The sequence below is a fragment of the Clupea harengus genome, chromosome 15, assembly GCF_900700415.2.
Source record: "Clupea harengus chromosome 15, Ch_v2.0.2, whole genome shotgun sequence".
NCBI classification, from domain to species: domain Eukaryota; kingdom Metazoa; phylum Chordata; class Actinopteri; order Clupeiformes; family Clupeidae; genus Clupea; species Clupea harengus.
Window position 1 is genome coordinate 20,245,629 of NC_045166.1, and position 23,820 is coordinate 20,269,448.

The 23,820-nt window shown below is 43.9% G+C and overlaps 2 protein-coding genes and 1 non-coding gene across 3 annotated transcripts; 2 read left to right on the forward strand and 1 right to left on the reverse strand.

The window, feature by feature from the left end:
• The first annotated feature begins 1,138 nt into the window (after positions 1-1,138).
• tcp1 (t-complex 1) lies at positions 1,139-8,370 on the forward strand. Its single transcript, XM_012832065.3, has 12 exons — positions 1,139-1,273; positions 2,035-2,120; positions 2,698-2,826; positions 3,222-3,319; positions 3,602-3,712; positions 4,328-4,509; positions 4,737-4,863; positions 5,408-5,583; positions 5,809-5,932; positions 6,330-6,522; positions 6,741-6,904; positions 7,433-8,370. Exons 1-12 carry the CDS (start codon positions 1,201-1,203, stop codon positions 7,644-7,646), a joined length of 1,677 nt encoding a protein of 558 aa, XP_012687519.1. The 5' UTR covers positions 1,139-1,200; the 3' UTR covers positions 7,647-8,370.
• Positions 2,911-3,049, forward strand: LOC116223953. Its single transcript, XR_004165359.1, has one exon. It is a non-coding gene; the product is annotated as a small nucleolar RNA SNORA29 (small nucleolar RNA).
• Positions 8,371-12,301: 3,931 nt separating the features above from the next.
• LOC105904199 (elongation of very long chain fatty acids protein 4-like) lies at positions 12,302-23,578 on the reverse strand. The gene is made up of 7 exons (XM_012832054.3): positions 23,261-23,578; positions 21,004-21,094; positions 20,005-20,192; positions 19,439-19,519; positions 16,035-16,206; positions 15,134-15,261; positions 12,302-14,690 (listed from the first exon to the last, which is right to left on the reverse strand). Exons 2-7 carry the CDS (start codon positions 21,068-21,070, stop codon positions 14,400-14,402), a joined length of 927 nt encoding a protein of 308 aa, XP_012687508.1. The 5' UTR covers positions 21,071-21,094; positions 23,261-23,578; the 3' UTR covers positions 12,302-14,399.
• Positions 23,579-23,820: the final 242 nt, after the last annotated feature.

Here is a 23,820-nt window from a genome sequence, read left to right on the forward strand (position 1 = left end):
TCATGGCGTGCTCTAATCCCGACAAAAGACGAAACGTTGATTCCAAAAGTCGCGAATTTAAGAAAAGTGGACTGACAAGTATGCATTTGTGCTGCCTGTGGGGAGCACAAAACCGATGTGTTTAATCTGCAACGAGACTGTTGCCCTTGTCAAAAGTGGTAACATGAAACGTCACCATGAAACAAAGCATGCACACTTCGAACAAAATGACCCCCAGAACTCTGAGGTAAGGTCCAGAAACCATCTGCAATCATCATACCAAGCAACATGCAGTGTAATAGTTAAATCAACCACACAACAATAGAGTGCATACCTCAACATACTGTTGTGAGTCTGCCTTTTCAACCATGAATATGGTTAAAAACAAATACAGGAGCACACTCACTAATGAACACTACATCAGTGCCTCCGCCCGGCCTTCACACCTTTTATGCCTAAGTTTAAAGCACAAAAAAGGTGTCACATTTCACACAAATAAAGCCAGACCACATCACCTTTTGTGCATAGTTTGAACGTCTTTGTTGGAGTTATGTTTTTGGATTTTGACCGTCACTGTTCCGGACCCTGGACTGAATGGACATTTGGCGAGTGGACCTTTTGGGTTTGTAATTGAGTACCCCTGGGCTATAGTATGTGGTGGCCTAAAATGCACTCTTAGCCCTGTGGTCCTCATCTATGCTCCACAGTATAATATAGTATGCAGGTGTGTCTTGGTGCATTATATAGCCTACACTTCATTTTACAGATCTTATTTAAGCCGGTTACAGAAAATCCTGTATGATCAGGTTTGAAATATACAGTGTATGTCCACTCAAGCCCAAACACACCCAATAAGGAGATGTAATATGCGTAGCTGACAATAGAGGGCGGTCGTCAGGAACTCGTGCACACCCAATTATAGTTACATATCTTTATGGGAGATGTAGTTTTTATAAGCATATTTAGAAATCTTGCTATGGGATAATTGATCCACACAAAGTGTCTTAAGTAACAATATACCTTGTAACACCGTTGAACAATTTTCAAGAGTTTAGAAGACTGTAAATATATTCAACAGGATGAAATTAGGCTGTGCCGTAGAGCATCTATCTGGAACATTCCAGCGAACGCTGGAGTCGACCCACAAATCTGTGCGCTTAACCGGTTTACCCACAATGCGCTACAACATTTCCTTTCTTCTTGGCTTGTAGGTGGCTCAAGATGTCGATGCTAGAAGGTCCGTTAACCGTGCTCGGCCAGAGAACGTCTGGGGACTCAGTGAGAACTCAAAATGGTTAGAAAAATGTCCGTTTTCTTTGAAAAAGCACATGAGTTCATGTTGAAAGCCAATACGACGGGGTGACAAAGATATCCCGTTAGCTGTGGTAGTGAAGTAGCTGGCTAACTAGCTAGCTACCCGGGTAATGTCGCACGTGTGGAGATGACTTGCAGTCATCAACTTCTTTCTTTCTGTCTGTTCTATGAACTAGCTAAAGTTAACGGTGGCTGTTGGGAAGTGGTATGCTGCCTGTTAAAATAGCCATTGACAAAAACTGGAAGTCTGATAACGTTCGTAGAGTTGCACAAAAATAGTGTTTACTCGCTAAATGCTGAATCCGTTATCATGTTAACAGTAACGGCCAGTCTAGGGTGGATGCTAACAAACTAGCTATCTGCTAGTCAGGTGGATAGCTAGCTTGCAGCATCTTTGGCTCTGATCAGTTTGCAGGTATCTGTCAGATGTTACCATTTTAGCAAGTATTTGAAAGCAATTGGTGGTAGTTTAATCCGATCGTTGTATTCATCCTGACACGCCCCGCTCTAGTACCGTTCATTTCTCATCTAACTAATGAATGGCCTCGCTAGTGGGGAAAAGAAAAATGCTGTCAATTGTCAGTTTTGGGTGGATGCTCTTACTCATCCAACCAAGTGACGGAGTTGACGGGACATTGGCATGTTTGCTAGACAAATCTGCTTTGATAGTTGCTGTGTTGAGCTGAATGTACAGCGTTACTCGGAACCAGTTGAACTAAAGCGCATCTCTCTCTTGCACAGTCATGGCCGCATCCTCTATCGCCAACATCGTCAAGAGTTCTCTTGGGCCCGTGGGCTTGGACAAGATGCTGGTAGACGACATTGGCGTAAGCATTTTCTCTTGATAATCAATGTTAGTGATTGAAACAGCATCACGTGTAAACATGTTATTACTGCTACTGTAACATCTATTAATAGCTATTATTGATGTGGCTATGGAGATACGGTTCACCACGCTTGATGTTTGTTTCATTGCCATGTACCATAAACAAATTGTCTTTTGAATGTCCACACATTCATTCAATGATTAAAGGTTGACTTTTTGTCCCATTTACATTGCCAACTCACTTGTAGTAGTTTGTGTGGTAATACGCGTGGGATACAGTAACTTCACCCGAAAGCATTTCATTTAGAACCACGGTACTCTCCTGCTTCTGAAAGCCTTTTGGGTTGGACACGATTTTTTGTACGGGCCAGCATGCATCTGAACACTTAAAAAGGTTGTGAGATGGCTAATTGAATCCAATATGCCTTCAGTCATACGCAGACTTAAAACTAAAAGATAAAGTCCTTTTGGAGCTGGATACCAGCCAATATTCCATCCAACCAGCACCAGCCAGTCTCCATGAAATGCAGTGTGACCTGCATGTGAATTAATTTGTGTGTGTTTGTGTGTGCTGACAGGATGTGACCATCACCAACGACGGTGCCACCATCCTGAAGCTGTTGGAGGTGGAGCACCCAGCTGCCAAAGTGCTGTGTGAGCTGGCCGAGCTGCAGGATAAAGAGGTCGGAGACGGCACTACATCCGTGGTGAGTTACGCACACCCACACACCCAGGGGCGACGTGATGAAGTGTGTACATTTGTTGTCTTCAGAGATGTAAAGAAAATGTAAATTCCTGTTTTAGTACCGTGCATCTGCTCCTTTTCCGGATGTGTGGCTATGCTAACGGGGAAGAGCAACTCTGTCAAGATCTGAAGGGGTGTGCAGCTATTCCCTGCTACTTCTATATGTACTGACAGTACAGTCAAACTGACAAAAGATTTGAGGGATTGCAATGTTAGCCGCATGCAGAAGTTTCCAGAACCTTCTAGGATGTGTGGAGATTGTGTTGATGGAATGTAAAACCTGGCAGGGGTGATGGTAATTTTAAGAGCACAGCGTAATGTGTGTGTGTGTGTGTGTGTGTGTGTGTGTGTTTGTAGGTGATCATTGCTGCCGAGCTCCTGAAGAATGCAGATGAGCTGGTGAAACAGAAGATCCATCCAACCTCCATCATCAGTGGTTACCGGCTAGCCTGCAAGTATGGACCCCCACTGTACACACCCACACACTAGGTTGCAAATCCCCCCACCCTTTGTTGTATTGACATAATATGATCAGGGCCCACCATGTGAAATTGCAGGTAATATGTGAGTCAGATTTGTTTCATTATCAACGAGGGGCCTACCATGGACAGTTTGGGAACCACTGACACACACACACACACACACACACACTTGCACAACACGCATCCATTTCACCCTTTAGTGTCGCTACCAGTTGTTTTTACTGACTGTGTGCTCTGTGTCTCCTCTGCTAACAGGGAGGCTGTGCGCTACATCAACGAGAATCTGACCATCAGCACAGACGACCTGGGCAGGGAGTGTTTGGTGAACGCTGCCAAGACCTCCATGTCCTCCAAAATCATCGGATGGTATCCTTTCTCTCAAGCTTAGCCAGCATGGCTACTCAGGGGCTTTACCTGCCCTCGTTGCTCAAGTGTGCCGTTTTCCGTAGTCCTTCCTGCGGGAACTTCAGCAGGTTTGTTTTCAGTGTTTCATGTTTTGTAGGGGTTCTTTTTGGAGTTAAATGATGTTGCAATGCTGCTGTTATGTTAAATAAATAACAAATACAATAAATAGCTGGCTGATTAGTTTACTAGTCTGGACATGCGGTCAGTGTACTCACTGGTGATTGGCTGTCTGTATGGCCCATGATTATCCATTTCCCTGTTTTAGCACCTGCATCTGCTCCTTATCCGGATGTGTGGTTATGCTAACAGGGAAGAGCAACTCTGTCAAGATCTGAAGGGGTGTGCAGCTATTCCCTGCTACTTCTATATGTATTGACAGTACACTTTGCCTGGAGAGGATCATGGTGACTGGTTTAAATGTGTTTCTTCTCATTAGTAGCTTATTTCTTTTGGGAATCGGCCCCATGATCTTGGTGGTGTTAGCATTAGTTGCGTTACATGATCTGGGCTCTGCTCTAGCAGCTGAGCAGCAGGATCCCTCTGTGGGTTCAGTCCCTTGACCTGTCGGCCTGTCAGTGATGCAGACTTCTTCGCCAACATGGTGGTTGACGCGGTGCAGGCGGTGAAGTTTACGGACGGGAAGGGCGTGGCACGCTACCCCATCAACTCTGTGAATGTGCTGAAGGCCCACGGCCGCAGCCAGAAGGAGAGCTACCTGGTCAACGGCTACGCGGTCAACTGCACCGTCGGATCACAAAGTAAGGGTGGTGTGTGTGTGTGAGTGTGTGTGCGTGTGTTTGCACGCGCTACTCGCTTTATATACTGGATTTGTATTTGCCACTTCAGACATGGGAGATTGATGGTCTGGAGGCTAAAACGCATGGGATGCAGTAATGTCAGAATCCTTCAATGTAATGTGTGTGTGTGTGTGTGTGTGTGTGTGTGTGTGTGTGTGTGTGTGTGTGTGTGTGTGTGTGTGTTCCAGGCATGACTAAGCGTGTGACCAACGCCAAGGTGGCCTGCCTGGACTTCAGCCTGCAGAAGACCAAGATGAAGATGGGAGTGCAGGTGCTCATCAACGACCCAGAGAAGCTGGACCAGATCAGACAGAGGTACCTCAACACACACACACACCCCCCACACAGACTTACTAACACTTTCAGAATCACTTGTGCGCTCACACAGTCTTTACAGTCTGTAAACGGGACTCGATTAATGCTCGACACAGCAGGACTAGATTAATGCTCGACACCTGTGTCATGACACGTTGAGGGTTTCCCATTAACATTGCTACCTCACTGACCCTTGTGTGTGTGTGGTTATACGCGTGGGATACAGTATTCTCAGTCTGAAGCTTTGAACACAGAAGCACATCCTCTCTGGTGTTTCTGAACTGCTTAAGGACTGGACACACACTCTCAAAGATCGATCAGATGCCATATGATTTGGTGTCTAAACATTATCTTGTAATTGAATGAACATTGAGTACATCACGTCAGTTAAGGCAATGATACACAGGCAGTTTTTTGAGCCATGTTGCCGTGGAAGTGGGACTTTCCCAGTCATTAGGAGCACACTTTTATCCGTAGTGGGCAACTTGTCGTAATCATCCAATCATGTTATGTGATGGGCCATGTGTTTGACCTTTGACCTTAGGGAGTCTGACATCACCAAGGAGCGAATCCAGAAGATCCTGGCGGCGGGGGCGAACGTGGTGCTCACCACGGGGGGTGTCGATGACATGTGCCTCAAGTACTTTGAGGACGCCGGGGCCATGGCTGTCCGCCGAGTCCTCAAGAGGGACATGAAACGCATCGCCAAGTCAACCGGAGGTCAGCAGGGATGGGGATTGATGTAGCCTTCATGTAGCGATATTATTGTCAAATATTATGAATGTCAGATTATATTCCCAAATAATTGGCGAGATAAAAACATTCCTAGAGTAAAACTTGGATAAGACTTTAATGTGGTTTGATTTGTCGAATAAATCATTTCTGATTGTCCCACCTAGTTTGTAATGACGTTCAAGTGTAATGGTTGTGTTTGTCTCTGCGCAGCCACCATCTGTGCGTCCCTGTCCAACCTGGAGGGCGAGGAGACATTTGAGCCGTCCATGTTGGGCCAGGCCGAGGAGGTGGTGCAGGAAAGGGTGTGTGACGATGAGCTCATCCTCATCAAAAAGTGAGCGCAACACTCTTTCACTCACTACATAAACACATAAATGCAACCAAATTAAGGAAACACTGAAGTTAGAAAACTGCTCAGGGTAGCTTCTCTGTTATCTTGGTAATAAGGTATGCACAAGGCACAACCCCCAAGGTTTGGGGACAATTTGTGCCATTCTTTGTATTTTTTTTTCATGTTTGTATGTTGGTCTTTATTTCATTCCCTCTGTCCTCATTTCTGTTGTTCTTGCTTTCTCCAGTGGGTCTTTCTATGTCTCTTGTTCACTCTTTCAGTCTCAGTTCAGTGCAAAGTTGCTTTATTAGCATGACGATGCTAAAGCTGGCAGTTAGTATGCTACTCTAACAGCACAACACAAGTACTTAATCTCTCTTTCTCTCTCTCCGCCCATCAGTACTAAGGCACGTACATCGGCTTCTATTATCCTGCGTGGGGCCAATGACTTCATGTGTGATGAGATGGAGCGATCTCTGCATGACGCCCTGTGTGTGGTCAAGAGGGTGCTGGAGTCCAAGTCCTTGGTACCAGGAGGGGGCGCTGTGGAGGCAGCACTGTCCATCTACCTGGAGAACTATGCCACCAGCATGGTGAGGGAGGGCAAATCACATGCATGTCTGTGGACTTACACACACACACATACACACACACAGCACTGCCCATCTACCTGGAGAAATATGCACTCTTATCAGACACAAGCATGTGGGCTTACAAACACACTGAAGCACATACACTTTCTCTTAACATCTGCTTTTGCACTGAGCTTATATTAATGTATTGTGTGTGTCTGTGTGTGTGTGTGTGTCAGGGCTCCCGGGAGCAGCTGGCCATCGCGGAGTTCGCCCGCTCGCTGCTCGTCATCCCCAAGACTCTGGCGGTGAACGCGGCGCAGGACTCCACTGACCTCGTGGCCAAACTGCGGGCCTTCCACAACGAGGCCCAGGTCAACCCCGAGCGCAAGAACCTCAAATGGTGAGACTCGATAGTCCTCTTGAAAACAGACCGGCTGTTTTCTATACTTTGAGCACTTTCAGTGGCATTTATAGCAACTTGATTCAAAACTGATTATTCTTATTCCCAGTACCTTATAAATCACTTTGGATAAATACATCTACAAAATTATTTAAATTTAAAGTTTTAAATTTGTGTTTCCCATTAACATTGCACCTCACTGACCCTAGTGTGTGTGTGGTTATACGCGTGGGATACAGTATTCTCAGTCTGAAGCTTTGAACACAGAAGCACATCCTCTCTGGTGTTTCTGAACTGCTTAAGGACTGGACACACACTCTCAAAGATCGATCAGATGCCATTCAACCACTTACAAAGACTATTCATATGTTTGGTGTCTAAACATTATCTAGTAATTGAATGAACATTGAGTACATCACGTCAGTTAAGGCGATGATACACGGCAGCTTTTTGAGCCATGTTCCCGTGGAAGTGGGACTTTCCCATTGATGATTATGAGCACACTTTTGACCGTTCCTTTTGCTACAGGATTGGTCTGGATCTGGTGAACGGTAAGCCCAGAGACAACAAGCAGGCTGGCGTGTACGAGCCAACCATGGTGAAGACCAAGAGTCTAAAGTTCGCCACCGAAGCCGCCATCACCATCCTGCGAATTGACGACCTCATCAAGCTCTTCCCCGACCAGAAGGAGGGCGGCCCCTCCTACCAGGACGCCGTGGCGTCCGGCTCCCTGGAGGGGTAGGGGGGGGGGGCTCTCCTCCTCCTCGAAGGTCGGGTTCTTTGTCCTGTTTCCACTCCGGGTCTCTCTGGGTCCAGCGCTGGTTTCTGTACGGGAATCAGGCAAAGGCCTTGTGTGTATTTATATACATGGAAGCGCTCTGCTGTTCTGTCGCTAGAGTAGAATGTGCACTTTTTGTTTTGCCTGTGTATTATTGAGGCCATGACGGGTTGCCATGGGGACTGAAACATCATCCAATCACCTGGTCGCTATTATGGTTTTTTTGGGACACTTAAAAGAAAATAAACCCAAATGGTTGTGAGTAGCCATTTATTTGTTACTGACATGAAGTCTCTGCTTTTTTTGTTGCACATAACATCAGTGTCACATTCCAGTTTTTTTCCCCCTGACATAAACTGCACCTGTAACCCATGTCAACCTACATTCAAAAACTTAAATTAAAGTTAATTCAATTTAAAAAATGGGTATTGATTAAGTAATAATTAAGCATGATGAGTGTTGCTAATGTCTAGGAGTTTTCAGTTTTGTGTAGTTTGATATTGCCTTCATACCAGCTGGAATAAATAACCATGTGTGAACTGATCCCAGACATGCTGTTGTTAAGGGGGTGGCAACTCAACGCTGCTCATATAGATATCAACAGCCACTTCAGCCGTTCTGACAAGAACCCCAAAATCTCTTTGCAAAAGATTTCTCCATTTGAATAAAATTGTCCTTCAAAACTGTCCAACAATTGTCCTGAATACTTGACATTACAACAAGGGTAGTTAATATTTAGTTGCCTACATTGTCAGCATTAGTCGATTGCGCCACCATGTGGTGCTGGAGTGGGTACTCAACAGAGGGCCCTTTGATGATCGACTACAGGCGCTGAATGGGCAGCATCCTATCAAGAGACCCATAACTCTTCATCTGTTGAACGGTACAAACACCATTCTAAACTTTATAGTAGACTAGACAATCGTATTGTTTTTAATACGGAATAACTGCTTACCATTAGATGTTCTGGTGCTTTATAGTGAGTCGGACCAAGTCACGTGATGACCATAATGACATCTGTTTTTGTTGTCTTACAAACGCATGAAGATTAGAACAGTCTTTTCATTAGTGCAGAAATGGTATATTCTATGTTAGAATATTTATATTTATCATATATAACTATCATGTGTCATTCCAGGAGAACTGACTGACTGCCTACCCTGATCTCAGAAACTAACACACACACACACCAACATATTAGAAGGAACTTGAACTCATGAAGAAGCACATTCATTTGATGAATTAACATTTTAAGCAAAATATAAAGCATTCACAAGCTTGTTGATATTCTCTTTAGAAATGCCAGTTTTATTAGCAACTGTTGTGTGTTTAATGGGGGCCAGCCTCTGCCAGGAACGACACATGATCATTGGCTAATTTAATCTGAAAATGGTGTTTTGCTGTGGTTTCCGGGTTGGAAGACATGTTTCCTCAGAATGGTGTGCAACAGGCTTTGTGATGAGTTTTCTTGTGAGTTTGGTGGTTGTGTCCGCGGTGTTTCCCGATTAGTAGCGACATGCAGGCCTTTATAAACCCCACTCTATTAAAAAGATTATGGATGGATTGAATTCCAATCCATCCTTTACAGATGCAAAAGTCCTTTACCGATGCAAAGACAATTAAACAAACCAATTTTATCAGACTCTGAAAAATATTTTAAAAGAATGGCCTAAACTGTGCTTGCATAACACAACAGGGTGTTAAACCCACCAACGTTTCTCATTAGGTAAACGTTTTGTCAAAGTGAGGGTGATTCGTAGTCGCTCATTCAGACTAAACGTGTAAATGCTAAAACTCATATCTGCAGTTCTCTTCCTGGCCAAAAGAGGGCAGTGTACTCATCAACTGCTAAACTCCAGCACTGATGAGAAAAGACTGGACTGTGCATCGCAGTACATCATTCAGATTCAGATTGTTTTAATCCAAACTATTATTTATTAATGAGATCCACTTAGTATTTATCTGGCTGGAGAGGAACTGCAACACATAGAGTGGGTGAGAGATCTATATGTGAGAAAGCACTCAAATATGGGCGAACAGTGGGGAAATATGGATGCAAGTGTGTGACGAGACGGGTGTCATCAGAATTTTTCCAATAATTTCTGGAATGTTCTACACAGGCTATGAATGTTGACACACACGATAAACGCTATAAAACATACCTAAATTCAACTAATCACTTTCTCACCCACCACACAACACAATCTATTTACTCAACAAGTTTATTTCAATGTATTATCATGAATAAAATGTAATATATACAGTATATATATATTATATATATATATGCTCTGATCACAAGCCTCTCTCTGCCTTTAAAAGACACACACACACACACACATGTTATATTGTCCTGTGTTAAGTGGGCCTGATGGAAAAGCTGGGAAATCCTCTTACTGTGGCAGAATATCCCTTATCGTCCCAGAGGTGAGACTCACTAACATGCCACTGCTCTTGCTCACCGCCACCTGTTACAACCTGAGACACAGAGGGAGGGAAGAAGAAAGGAATAGAGAAATGATAGAGAAGGATAGATGTATAGATGGATGGATGGGTGAATGAATAGATGGGATTGGTGGATGAGTAAATGGATGAAGATATGATGATAGATGAATGGGATACATAAATAGATGGATGGATGGATGGATGGATAGATAAATAGATGGATGGATGGATGAGTAGATGAATGAGTAGATGGATGGATGGATGTTTTTTACTGGTGCTGTGTAAAAAGCTTTTGTAATAGCAATATAATATAATATTGCAAGTAACAAATATACTGTACTACTGGTGAGGTAATTTGTGAGGATGTGAAAGAAAAGGCCACAGGAGATTAAGACATGGGAATCGATAGGAAATGAGATATGACACAAGACAAAATATTAGTCATACCCCACAGTATTGATATTATTTGGGATTTGCTGAACCTGGACCTGTTGCAGTTGTTATTAACCTGCTATGCATGCTGTGGTTGGCCCTTCAACCCATTTGGACCACTCCTTAAAAGTCCTCCAAACCACCCCGTAAAAGTCCTCCAAAGATAAACCTGTCCATCCTTCTATCCATTCTTCCATTCACTCGTATGGGATGCCTTAGGCTTAGGAATTAGCCTGCAATTCAATTACCTAACAAGGTATCTTTCCATCAGCTGTCTTTGCATGTCAGAGAGAAAAGAAACACTACAAAATGTAACGAAATTACATTTAGTATTGTGAACACATATGTGTATAATCTCTGTTTGTATGTCCTCTGATATTGGGTCTGTCTGTCCCCCTAAACCCTTTTGTGGGGGCCACTTTTGTGGCGGATTAGCAGATCTTCTCCTGTCTTGATGAGTGACCTGAATTCACAGGCGAGGTGCAGCAGTGACATGTTCGTAAGCTCTTTTGCACAGAAAGCCAATTTGCCTGCCGGCTTAAGCGTGCGTCCTGTCTGCCAGGAGGCCAAAGTCCCAGCCCTCCGGTGCAGCTCATGGCCATGTTGAGCATGGCCCTCACCCACTCACACACATGCACACACACAGATACACAAACTCACAGTTAAAAAGAAAAATACCATAATGTGTTCTTAGCTAACATGGTACTGCATGTTTTATGTGAGTGTTGAGGCTGTGAGAAAGACAAGCTGTGTGTAATGACAACTATGTTGGTGTGTTTAATGGTATGGAAAAGGTAAAAAAAGAAGCAGTTCGCAGCTGACCTGTCTTGTGTCTGATTCAATTAGATGTCTTTAGCTTGGTGCACCAATGTAAAGTTGGCTGGCTGGCTGGCTTAGGTGCAGCCTGACTCTCTGGGGACTGGAGAGCCCCAGCCTTCGGGCTCCTTGACTAAGCCTTATTCCCCACTGGCACAGATCAGGCATGTCCACCACCGCCACCACACAAACGCATGAGTTTCACTTGACATGTCACTTAGGTATAGTCACTTCATGGTATAGGAGACACTCGTCACAATTTGATGTAAGAAGTGATCAAATATGCGTCTGCTTGGGTGGCACAGACCATGTTGCTTACATCAAAACATTTGAAAGGGCACAGCCATTCCAGCTCTATCACTGAATCTTACTGGATGACGTGAAACTCACTGATATGGCTATGGTCATACCATGTAGCTTAGGTAGCTAGCAGTGCTAGCTAAAAGTAGGTTAATCACTCGTAGTCCCACCCTCGTAGTTTCTACTCAAAATTAACAATTAATTCCCTGTCTAACAGTAATTATCACCATCTCACTCTTAACTAGAGTAAAGATGAAGCAGCTTGTGTGTGTGTGTCTGCTTGTGAGGGGGTGCTATGACATGGGGGTGGTTTAAGGAGTTTAGATGTTGGGGGTGGGTTGACAGATGGTTTGGCAGTCAAAGTGCTTCTTTACAGGTCAAAAAGGTTAAAGTGTTTATAATGGGGGGTGATGGGGGAACTTGTGTGCGCACATTTCTGTAGAATTGGGGTAGAGGGGACACTTAAGTGCACAGCACAGGGAACTAAGTTTTAACTTAAACAAGAGTCACTGGCCAGTATTAACCCATACCACACACACAGACACACACAGACACACACAACACACACACACACACACACACACACACACACACACACACACACACAACAGACAGTAACTAGGATGATGTGTGGTATCTTCTTTATTACTGTATAATCTGCAGCCATGGGTGTGTGTTTTTGGTGTTTTTGTTTTTGACGTGAATAAAAAGCCCTTGGTCAGTCGGCTACTGAGTCTCTGTGGGCATTAGGTGACGTCACAAAACTCTCACAGAAACACCTACATTTAACCCTCCAGAAATGCACTAGTGCACGGTCGAATTCCACAATAGATACATGATAAAGTACAAATACAATTAGTAAATACTTGAGGTGCTAAATCAAGTAGTGTTGTCATACACTCCGATATTCAACTGCTATTTGGGGGTTCAATGACACGGCTACAAACTGAGTTCAATACCAAAAAGAAAAGAAAAAAACATTAAAAGTTTACAGTGTGCCGTTTAAAAGACTTTAAAAAAAAAAAACATTTCTAAAAAGAAATAACCCATCCACAGTATGTTTTTGTCTGTTTTAGCGCTTAAGCTTTTTTGTTTGTTTGTTTGTACCTGTGTTCTTGCCAAGCGCATATATTAGCTCACAAAGATTAAAGATTCCTCTACAACAGCAGGAAATGCTAACTTTACTTAACCCTTCAGCAAGGGAAATTTAAACATTCCTATAAAAGAATGCGTTCTTCAACAATGTAAGATTAAAAAATTCCACGCTATATTCCATGGACCCATATATTCTTTACAGCGTTCATTCTTACCACATTGGTGTGACAGTACCTGCTGAAGGGTATCCTACTCGTATATAAGCAGGGCTCAGGGTAGGTCTAGGAAGTGGAACATTCTGAAAGAGCTGGCATCGATCTGACCCAAGACAACTCTAACTATTGTTCCCAGAGCACAGGTCACACTCGTGTGTGGGAGGCTAATGAAGTTAGAATTCTCCCTTTTCATCACAGGGAGTTCTTTCATTCCGGAAAATTCTATCCGTAACCGAGTTCTAAGGTGATTTGGCAGCAAAATTGCCTCAAGCAGGTTCCATCCCTTTTCCTTTGCCATGGTCACTGGTTTGAGGCTTGCAAAAAAATATCTGATTCTGTTTCTCCGGCTGTAGGCCAATAAGCAATGCTAAATAGGCAAACTTGAAGAGCATCCTGTATCACTTTTTATTTATTTTTGTTCAATTGTTTTTATTGACCTGAAACCTGGCCAAAGGGCCCTTTGATTTGTTTATGTTTATGTTCCCTCTTGCTAATGGTTAATGGACATTTTTAACATGATGTGTTTTTTTTTAACACAAATCTGAATCAAATACAATCCACCAGTCAGACAATGTTTTTACATTTTTGGACCGAACATGGTAATGGTACATAGTAACGTCTGCATTCTCTTTTTTTATTGCGGTTGTTTGTAAAAATGTACAGTGATACTCAGCAGGGATGCCAAATGTATGTATCAAACATCAGAACTGTACTAAACTTCCTAAATAACAGATGACAGCTTAGCTTCGTGTTGGAAGCACTGAGGGTAGCCAGGCCTGGTGCCTGCAAGCCTAGTGTCCTTTGAGTGGTGCTGAAGCAAAGATCAGAGAGGTCGCTCCTAACATTACTGCTGAGAGAGAGAGAGAGAAAGAGAGCGATAGAGAGAGTTTGAAAGAGAGAGAGAGGAAGAAAGGGGAAAATAGTTAGAAAGGGAAAGAAAGAGGACCACTGAGAGAAGGATGAGAGGGAAAGGAGAAATGAAGGAGAGAGAGAGAGAAAGAGAAAACCCGTATTTCTCCTAACGCCAGTAGTGTTTCCTCTGCGTTTCATTTGATATCATAACATCTCTCTTTGGTGTGCGGAGAAGTAGTCGCTAGGATTATGCTGAGAGAGATAGACTGAGAGAGAGAGAGAGAGAGAGAGAGAGAAAGACACTGAATACAATTGCACAGTTGGGTACACAAGGTACAGAAGACCTGAAAAGAAAAGGAGTGCAACACCTGAAAACAGGAAGTAAAACAGAAGTAAATTGGGTTACCACCCACTTCCCCACCCTTCCTGTCAATCATGCTCAACATAACCTATGGGAGTAAGGCTTATTCAAACCCAACCTCCCAACTCCACTTGGCTGGTCCTCCTGTGTGTTTATTGGTCCAGGTGAGACAGATCACTCCCCTCTCCTCGTGGTCTTGGCTTAATCTCTCTTCGCTCTTCCTTTCTTGTGCTTCTTCCCATTTTCCTCCAGCGACTCATCCAGTGTCTTGCCAACCCCGTTGGTTGCCGCGGAGACACCATTGGTGACGGTCTTGGCTGCCTTGGTGGTAGTGTGGCGCGGCTTGTGGCGGTAGGTCTGGTAGTAAAAGTTGCCGAAGAGGATGATGAAGGTGATGGCGTAGCAAATCAGGGCCCACTGCATCCAGCTGGGGAAAGGGCAGCCAGTGTACAAGGAGTAGGCCGCGTGGCCGATTGTCACGTGGAACTGGATCTGTAACACACACACACACACACACACACACATACACACAAGCATGAGTAACACAAAGACAAGCACAAACCCAAAGACAGCACAGCACACACACACAAAGACAAGCGTGTGAACACAAGCATACATATGTGGAACTGGATCTGTGACACACACACACACACACACACGCACGAGAAACACAAAATCAAGCACATACACAAAGACAAGCGTGTGAACACACACACACACATATGAGGAACTGGATCTGTGACACACACACACACACACACAAACACACATATACACACACACATGCATGCTCATATGCATACAAAGACGCAGACATGCACAAACATCTGCAATGAAACTGATGGGTTTTAGACAGTGATTCATCATGACATAGCTCATTGCTTTGATACTTTCTGCAACAACCCTGCCCCCTTATCCTGGTCTGGGTCTCTCACCATCTGAATAATGGTCAGGTATTTCTTCCACCACAGGTACTTCTGGATGCTGGGGCCGAAGGCAGCCAGGCCGTAGTACAGGTACATGAGCACGTGGATACCTGAGTTGACGCCGGCGCCAAAGAAAGCTGTCGGGAGGAGAGAGACGCAGAGGTCAAAGGTTAATCATGTGATTGGCCCTGTCGCTGCCCTATCTGAGTCAACGTAGAAGTGAGTCGGAAATGGTTTATGACACACAAAGTCCACCGTATTGGAGAGCTACTTCCACCACTTAACGTTTCATAACAGTTTCAGCACCATGTCAAAACATTCAGATATGAGTCTTAAAAGATACACAAGAAGTTGATCATAATTTGCAAGACTGCAAAGCCTTTCATATTGGAGATTATATAGCGAAATGTATTGCTAAAAGTTTATTTTCGGACAGGCTGAACCTTTACCTTTTAGCCGAGAGTGGGTGTAATCCTAATGCAGGAGCTGATCTTTCTGCATTATTCTACGTTCACTCAGATTTGACATCGGCAGTCCCACTGTGTGTTAAATGCACCCTTGTAATATGTTATATGTTATATGTTTGTTTTTGTTATATGTTATTGTTTAATCTTGTATGCCGTCTACTGCGTAGATGTTGCCTGCCAAGTCACAAGAATTCCGCTGCGCTGAAGCAACTTGGTGCATGCGACAATAAACACTTTGACTTGACTTGACACACATCCTATGGGGACACACATGTTAATACACATGAATCTCACTCATTTCTGTCCTAGTTTGTTTGCATGCCACTCTTGAGGATATGCAGCTTTGGTATGCTTAGCATGAGCCCTAGTACCCCAGTACTGGTTGTGTGTGTATGTGTGTGTGTGTGTGTGTGAAGGAGAGAGAGTATTCAGACTGTACTCACATTGTCCACCGGGGACCCACTTGATGCCGATCCACCAGAGGATGAACATAGTGCAGTGGTGATAGACGTGCAGGAAGCTGACCTGGTTGAACTTCCTCCTCAGGATGAAGAATACCGTGTCCAGATACTCCACTCCTTTAGAGATGTAGTACCACCACAGCGCTGACGCTATCTGTTACAGAACATACATACTGTATAAACATCTCTGCTTTTACAATGTAAAATTGTCAGAGGTCCTCTGAAACACCACAAAATCAAAGGCTATTGGCTGAAGCCATCGTTGGAATACTTTCCCTTGCACACAAGCCATATGTCACCAGCTAAATGTATTCAGTAATAATAGCCATACATATTCGCATAGCCGTACTTAATAGCCATATACAAGGACTGATTGTGTAGACGGGAAACACCAATGTTCCAGATAGGCAGACTTACTTCATGGTAAGCAAACATGCATAGATGGCAAGAATCAGGAAGCCCTTGTAGGTCACTAACAGTTCAAGGAAATGAGAGAGAGCGTTCAAATATAGACATGGTATACTGTGAATACAAACTGGGCTTCTGTAGGTGTTAGATCAGTCAGCGCTGCAAACAGCAGCAACAGAGTTTCTCAAACGGCCAGCAGATCATCGGAAACTAGTGAGAAATGACGGCTGCTCAATGACTCAATGACGGCTGCTCAACTCCAAAGTTACCTTTGAGATTAACAATGTCCTTAGAGATGTCACGTTGAAGTGAGTCAGTACTCTTCACAATTTACGGTAAGTGGGACACAGTGTCAACTGTCGACTGTCACCCGGCAAACCAGTTTAACACTTAACAGTGGCCGATTAACTCCTGAGTGACAGTGTGTTAACTAATCCAGTCTTCAGGGAAAGAGGCTAGCCATTTAAAAAATCTGTTTTTATCAGTGTAAGTGCACAGTACAAGACCCCAGTAAAGATGCTAGTTTAGTCAGATTATTCCATTTCGTTTTTTTTTTTGTTGCAAATCTCTCTTCTTCTTCTTTACCAAAATCATTATTGTGCTATCATCCCTTCAAGAAAAATCACACATTAACACACACACACACACACACACACACACACACACACACACACAAATACAGATACACGCACACAACACACTCACCCCCTCAGAAACTCACACAGAGCTCAGGAGGTGTTGATGTTAAGTCACTTTAGTGACAGATCATCTCTCACACCCCAACCTCAATTTTGAGTGGTATGGTTCACTGGAGTCCGCTGCCTATGAGAGCGGGTGTGCGCGCGCACGTGTGTGTGTGTGTGTGTGCCTGCATCTGATCGAGAGAGGAAAGGATTCACCTCAAAGGATTAACCTAAGCACACCTGCATCTTATTGACGGCGATATACTTAAGAAAGCCTGAACTACAACCTCTACGGGCGCAGACCAGCTACACAATACTCCATATAGCTTACAGAAGAGTGAAAGAGTTGCTCTATAGTCAGAGAGGCTAGAAGGGCCATCACTTTAATCGTTACGAATGTATTATTTCTGTGAACACTTAGAAATATATAGCAACTAACTGTCAATGTGATATGCAAAGTTACGATTGATGAAAAAAACATTTCTCCAATTTCAAATACATACAAGTATATAGAATTTACAGAAGCCACAAAGCTATGGTAAAGTAGTAGGAGTGAGATGTTCAGTGAGGTTTAAGATCGGATTTGGGACACAGACTAGTGTTTAGGGTAAGAACCTTTCAATTAAAAGAGGTTACTATGATGTCTCTAATCTTTTAGAAAGCCACTGACTGCCAGAACAGTAGTGTGTGTGTGTGTGTGTGTGTGTGTGTGTGTGTGTGAGAGAGAGAGAGAGATTGTGTCCACTGTGACCAAGACTGTCGGGCGGTGACAAGAGAAGAGGCTATGGGCGGGCATAAGAAGTGGTCAGACAGAAGCTCCGCCCATTGTTAATTAAGATCCCCACCCACTGTGACCTGGCTTCACTGGTGAGGTGACTGCTGGAAGTCAGTGCCAACTGGAGCTTGCTGACACCAAGAAGATCTTCTGGAAAACCAGCAGCAGTGAGAGTAGCCACACACACACACACACACACACCTACAGAATATAAGCACTAATCTCACATTGACTGCTAGAACATACTATCAGTAACTATTAGCAGCACGCTATTAGTAACCTACTGATAATTATTAGGACATACCATTAGTAAACTGACAATGATCGTTAGAGCATTCTATTGGTAAACTAGCGATGACTGTTAGAGCATACCATGAGTAAACTGAGACTGGTATGACACTGGCATCCCAGTTTATGAGGTGGACGGTCTGTAGTCTAGTGTGAAGTGTAGAGTTGTGATAGAGGTGTGAAAAGCACTCTAGAGTCTCTAGTCTAGGTACCAGGGACCATGACAAACACTGTATGGGACAACTATACCGAGCCCCCTTGGGTCTCCCATTGTGTAGTGTCTGCTGAAGATGAAGTTGTCTGATGAAGGTCACACAGTGAAGGTCTATCCTTCAGTGTCTGAAACAGTCTTGAAGGGATAGTACATCCAAAATTCTAAAGTATGGAGTCTATAGTCTTCAGTCTACAGTCTTCAATTTAAAGAGGATTTTTGTGAGGATGTTAGCATTTTGGAATGTGGATAAAAAGTTTGTGCAGTTCTCATCTCAACACATTTCAGACTTCATGGCTTATTTGCACACCTGCTAACATTGTTACCTTGGCCACACTCAAACAAACAATCATGGAAACTGAAGACTATAGTGGACAGTTATATATGTTGATCCCTTATACATTACATACTGTACAATACAGTACAAAACAGTACCTCAGTAACACAGCACTGCTATCAAACTCTACAAGCTTCATAACCACTCATAAGCTCATTATCAGCTAAAGTAAACCTGTCGAACTTTATCAGGCACTCAACTACTGTTCTTTATGAACTGTATCATAGGGCATCTGTTAAACAACTAAATTCAATATATGTTTAAATCTGTTGATAGTCTGACACCTGTTCCAATTCCAGCATTCAGAAAGTGGCTCACAGACAGCATCATAGCATGGCTACTTCCAGGAAATTATACCGGGTACAAAACCAGCAGACCAACAATCCCACAGTAAGTCAGCAGTGGTGAGAGCTGGTTGCATTACATTGTACTGTAAATGGAACCTAAGTGCAATCCTGTGTGTTTAATTGATCACCATCACTGACTGTCTCCTTCTCTGTGCAAATTACCATCAACCTGCACATGAGGAGAAAGCTCAAGTGAAAGAGCGGGCGTGGGATAACATATACTGGGGTTTGCCAAAACATATTGTGTTGCACTGGCAGAGACATCTGATGGTGTGAGTGAAACTCCACTGGGCGGACAGCAGAGAGGGGAGGACAGGGCAAATGACAGCGCTCTTACCCTGAGCTCATTGACATCATCGGAGTAGGTGACTGGCTGGCAGAGGTAGCTGTAGCCTGCTGCTCTAGACCCCAGGAAGAGCTGAGGAGAGGACAGGGGTGCGAGGATATGAAAGAGAAAAAGAAAAAGAGGAGATGAAGAACCTGGAGAGAACACTTTACATGGATGCATTATTGCAGCCTTATCTGTATATGATGTTGCGTACATTGAAACTACAGACCATGCTGAAGTTGTAGATGATGAGGGTCAGACACACACACACACACACACACACACACACACACACACACACTCACACACACACACACACACTCACACACTCACCTCTTTGCAGATGTAGAAGTTGAGCAGCACCATGCTGAAGTTGTAGATGATGAGGGTCACAAACACACACACACACACACACACACACACACACACACACACACCTCTTTGCAGATGTAGAAGTTGAGCAGCACCATGCTGAAGTTGTAGATGATGAGGGTCACAAACACACACACACACACACACACACACACACACACACACACACACACACACTCACACACTCACACACACACACTCACCTCTTTGCAGATGTAGAAGTTGAGCAGCACCATGCTGAAGTTGTAGGTGATGAGGGTCTTGCGGAGCTGGAAAGGCTCTCTGTGCTGCATGTAGCGAGGCCCCACCCACAGGAAGATAAGATACAGCTGGCTGATGGCCAGAGTGGGCCACGGGGATGACATCATCGGCCATGTCTCCACCCGCTTGTCTAGAACACACACACACACACACACACACACACACACACATTTTTACATTCACTACACACTCCCTTAAATCATACATATACCATCACTAACACACACACACATACACATAAATACATGCACTAAATGCACACTGGTATTAATGACACACTCTATCTTTCTGTCTCTCTCTCTCTTTCAGGCGCACATACACAATTACACAGCATCAGTCTAGCTCTCTTCCTCTCGTTAACACAGACACACACATACTACATACCCACATACCACACACATTCTCTAATTTAGTTTCTCTCTCTTTCTCTCTCTCACAGACACACACACACACACACACACACACTCGTGCTTCCCATTACTGGCTGTTCCTCGGAAGGATGTTAAAAAACTAATTTTACAACAACCCCCTTGTTCCTGCTTGTGATGAGGTAAGGCATGCTTTAGCTTCTTGCAGATTAACTCTGATGTGATTTGGTTGTTTCCCAGATATCTAGCACAATACTTTCTTCTATACAGAGGAGTGTGATGAGTGACCTTGTGTCACCACTGATGAGATGCACGAGATCGTTGTAAACAGTTCTCCTTAGAGTATGACCTGGTATAAAATGATTGGCTTATAGACCTCATAGCTGGCTATCTATCTCTGGATCTGGTGAATTCTTTATGCAACTGAAATGGTCCCTATGAGTCATTTTGTCAGAAGATTCAGTAAAACACACACACAAATGCAGTCTTACATGAATATGTGCACACACCTTTGCAAATGTATATGCATGCATACACACACACACACACACACAACCTCTCACTCTCTCTCACCTGATATGGTAAGACTCCACTTGTAGAAATCTACGGTGTCATTTATCCAGTGAGTGACCACCTCCATTCTTCCAGCTGAGGGCTAATTCTCCTGTCAGGCCATTGAAACATAAGAAGTGTCACTCTCGCATCTCACAATTCCCACATTCATGTATCCCTTGGTTGTATGAAGGACCACAGAACAAGGCACACTATAGTGCTATACAGGCTACCTAAATGGCAAAATACACTATAAGCCCTGCCGTTCAGGCTACATTTACTAGTTGTGTCTAAATGATGTGTGTGTGTGTGTGTGTGTGTGTGTGTGTGTGTGTGTGTGAGCGGGTGGTGGGATGCTTGACCTGTTTGTCACAGGTTTCCTAATGACAGCTTATCTTCTGTTGGAGACTTATCTACACCCACAAAACCCAGTGATGTCACAGCATCATCATTCACTAAAGCGTACTCTTCCCGTTCTGCATGTTCTATGTGCATCCACAGCAAAGACACACTAAAACTTCTACCAAAGAGGCCATTTAATTTACACCCTCACTCAAGCGCATGTTCTCCAACATTCAGTGACTCAATGATTGCTACAGTCGATTGCTACATGTTGTGTTTAATTGTGTGCAATATCCCCATTATTGCAGAAGACCACAATACTAGTCCTTCTGTGTTGAGGCTGTCTGCTTAGGCTCTGTTGTCCATGGTGACAGAAGTTTAAGTTAATTACAAAGGATTAAGGTCCACAAACATAAGAGGGATTCTTTTTCTCTCTCCCTCTGTGTGTGTGTGTGTGTGTGTGTGTGTGTGTGTGTGTCCTCAGCTCTATCTCTCCTCCCTCCCTCCCACACACACACACAATATGGTTATGCTGTCCAGCATGACAAATAGGGACTCAAATGAAAACGGACACCTGGGTGACAGTCATCCACGCGGGCCTCCATGACAAGGGTGTGTTACCCAGTGCCCATGCTCTCCCTTAGACATAAAAAAGGAATAGCCTTACGTCACTACGCGCTCTCCTATATAGTAATCTACAGGCCAACTAATGTCCCACTAGCCTTTCGCAATTTGCGCTGTGGTAATGTTAACTGTATTATTTATAAGCGGGTATCCTCGTTGTAAGAAGCATCAATAATGAACTAGATCTTCCGCTAGCCTTGGAAATAGGCTACAGGTGGACACTGGCTTGCGAAACGAAACATGTTGGTGATGGGGTATCAGCGTTACTCAGCCTATTTTCCCTGGTACCCGAAAACTATCCACACCATCTAACCACTTTAATCTGGTAATTTGTGAACGTGTGGTTGAAAGTTATTGCGATTTTAAAACCGTTTTTTTGTCATGTGGAAACAATGAAGCCATCTAACAATTGCATACTATCGTCACACTAGACGAAGGGAGAGGCAACAGGAGGGTACAAAAAAAACTGTCCCTACGGAACAGGCCCGAGTGTGCCCGGGTGACCGAAACACAAAGCCGCGGTGCGCGTGTGTCAGCAGGTTTGTCGCGGACATATGAGGCAGCTTAATTCCATTTGATCTACGAGCTTAAATGTAAGTAGGCCTACACAGCCCGTCCGAGCCAAAGCCCGAGCCACATCCTCTCGTGGTAACGTTTAAACGATCTCCACCAGTGCGGCTATTTGGCTAAACCAGATGACACTTCACAAAGCTGCATTGTTCAAAAGAGACAAAACGTTTTGTTTCCCCTTCAACAAACTAGTCACTTGCAGTATAAACAACGTAGCCTCTGGTACCCTATGTCTACCGAACGCCGGATGCAATTGAGTCAGTGCCTGCTCGGCGTTGTCTGCCCGGCTGCAACAAGTTGCAGACACAACGTAGGCTACCCTAAATGGACATTATAGATGAGACAATGATATGTGGTCTGGCCCAGTCTGGCTAGCCAACATTCAAACAAAATAGCGAATGACAACGTGCAAGAGGATATGCTCGGTCTATTCTGTTTGAAGACACCAATACGTGCTATAGTAAAATTCCATATGTCATATCTGAGGAAAACTAAATACATGTGAGTTTCAACATCGCTGTGCAGACACAATATTTAAGGTGTAAAAAGAACCTGTATGCAGTCTGACGTCTGAGTATCTAAGATAGCCTACTGCGTCCATTTCCTGAAAATGCAATAGACTAACGTAACACTGGTGATGCTTACCAGCGGGTTTAGACTGAATACATGATTTTTGTAGGCAGATTGTTTAAATGCAAAGGATATGTTGAAGACTTAGAGTCATGAAGCTTTTCACTCTTACCTTATTCAGATTACAGTTTCTTTTCATACATCCGGTGAGATGCCAGCGACAGCCAACGATTTAATTAAATTGCAATGCGGCTAAAACCACAGTAACGTTACAGTACCTACACTGAAGCGTTTACAGTGCCTCATAAAATGGCGTTTTTGGCTAAAACAAATGAATACAAAAAGCCAAAGAAATGTAACTAAATAGATGCATCCACGAGGTCCGTTAGATCGTGTGCGCGCATCCCTTTCCCTCACGACCGGGGAAACCGGTGTAGCCCGAATGGGAGCGCGCATGTGCGAACGGGACTTGCTCTATAGGCTATAGGCGTGGGCTATGGGTTCGCCTAAGCTTGACCGTGTCTACTGTTAGGGGGTTAATTGAATATTGCCTGAACAGCCGTTCCTGGTTCAGCTCTCAGGTTCAGGCTTGGGTGACGAGCCCTATAGCTAATTATAGAACCAAAGGGGCAGATGGGAGCCGAAGTCCTTTCATTAAGAAGGAATAGCTGCTTAACCTATGGGTCAGGTGTACGATGCTCGGTTAACTGGGTAGATAGTCTACTGAGTTAG

What these genes read in the sequence shown, in the direction of transcription:
- tcp1 (XM_012832065.3), top strand. Translation starts at nt 1,201, where the DNA reads ATGTCGATGCTAGAAGGTCCGTTAACCGTGCTCGGCCAGAGAACGTCT. An exon ending in CATCGCCAAGTCAACCGGAG is followed by an intron (nt 5,584 to 5,808) that starts GTCAGCAGGGAT and finishes GTCTCTGCGCAG; the next exon opens with CCACCATCTGTGCGTCCCTG. An exon ending in GAGCGCAAGAACCTCAAATG is followed by an intron (nt 6,905 to 7,432) that starts GTGAGACTCGAT and finishes CTTTTGCTACAG; the next exon opens with GATTGGTCTGGATCTGGTGA.
- LOC105904199 (XM_012832054.3), bottom strand. Translation starts at nt 21,070, where the DNA reads ATGGAGGTGGTCACTCACTGGATAAATGACACCGTAGATTTCTACAAG. An exon ending in GTGGAGTCTTACCATATCAG is followed by an intron (nt 20,193 to 21,003) that starts GTGAGAGAGAGT and finishes TGTGTGTTCTAG; the next exon opens with ACAAGCGGGTGGAGACATGG. An exon ending in GTGGGTCCCCGGTGGACAAT is followed by an intron (nt 15,262 to 16,034) that starts GTGAGTACAGTC and finishes TCCTCCCGACAG; the next exon opens with CTTTCTTTGGCGCCGGCGTC.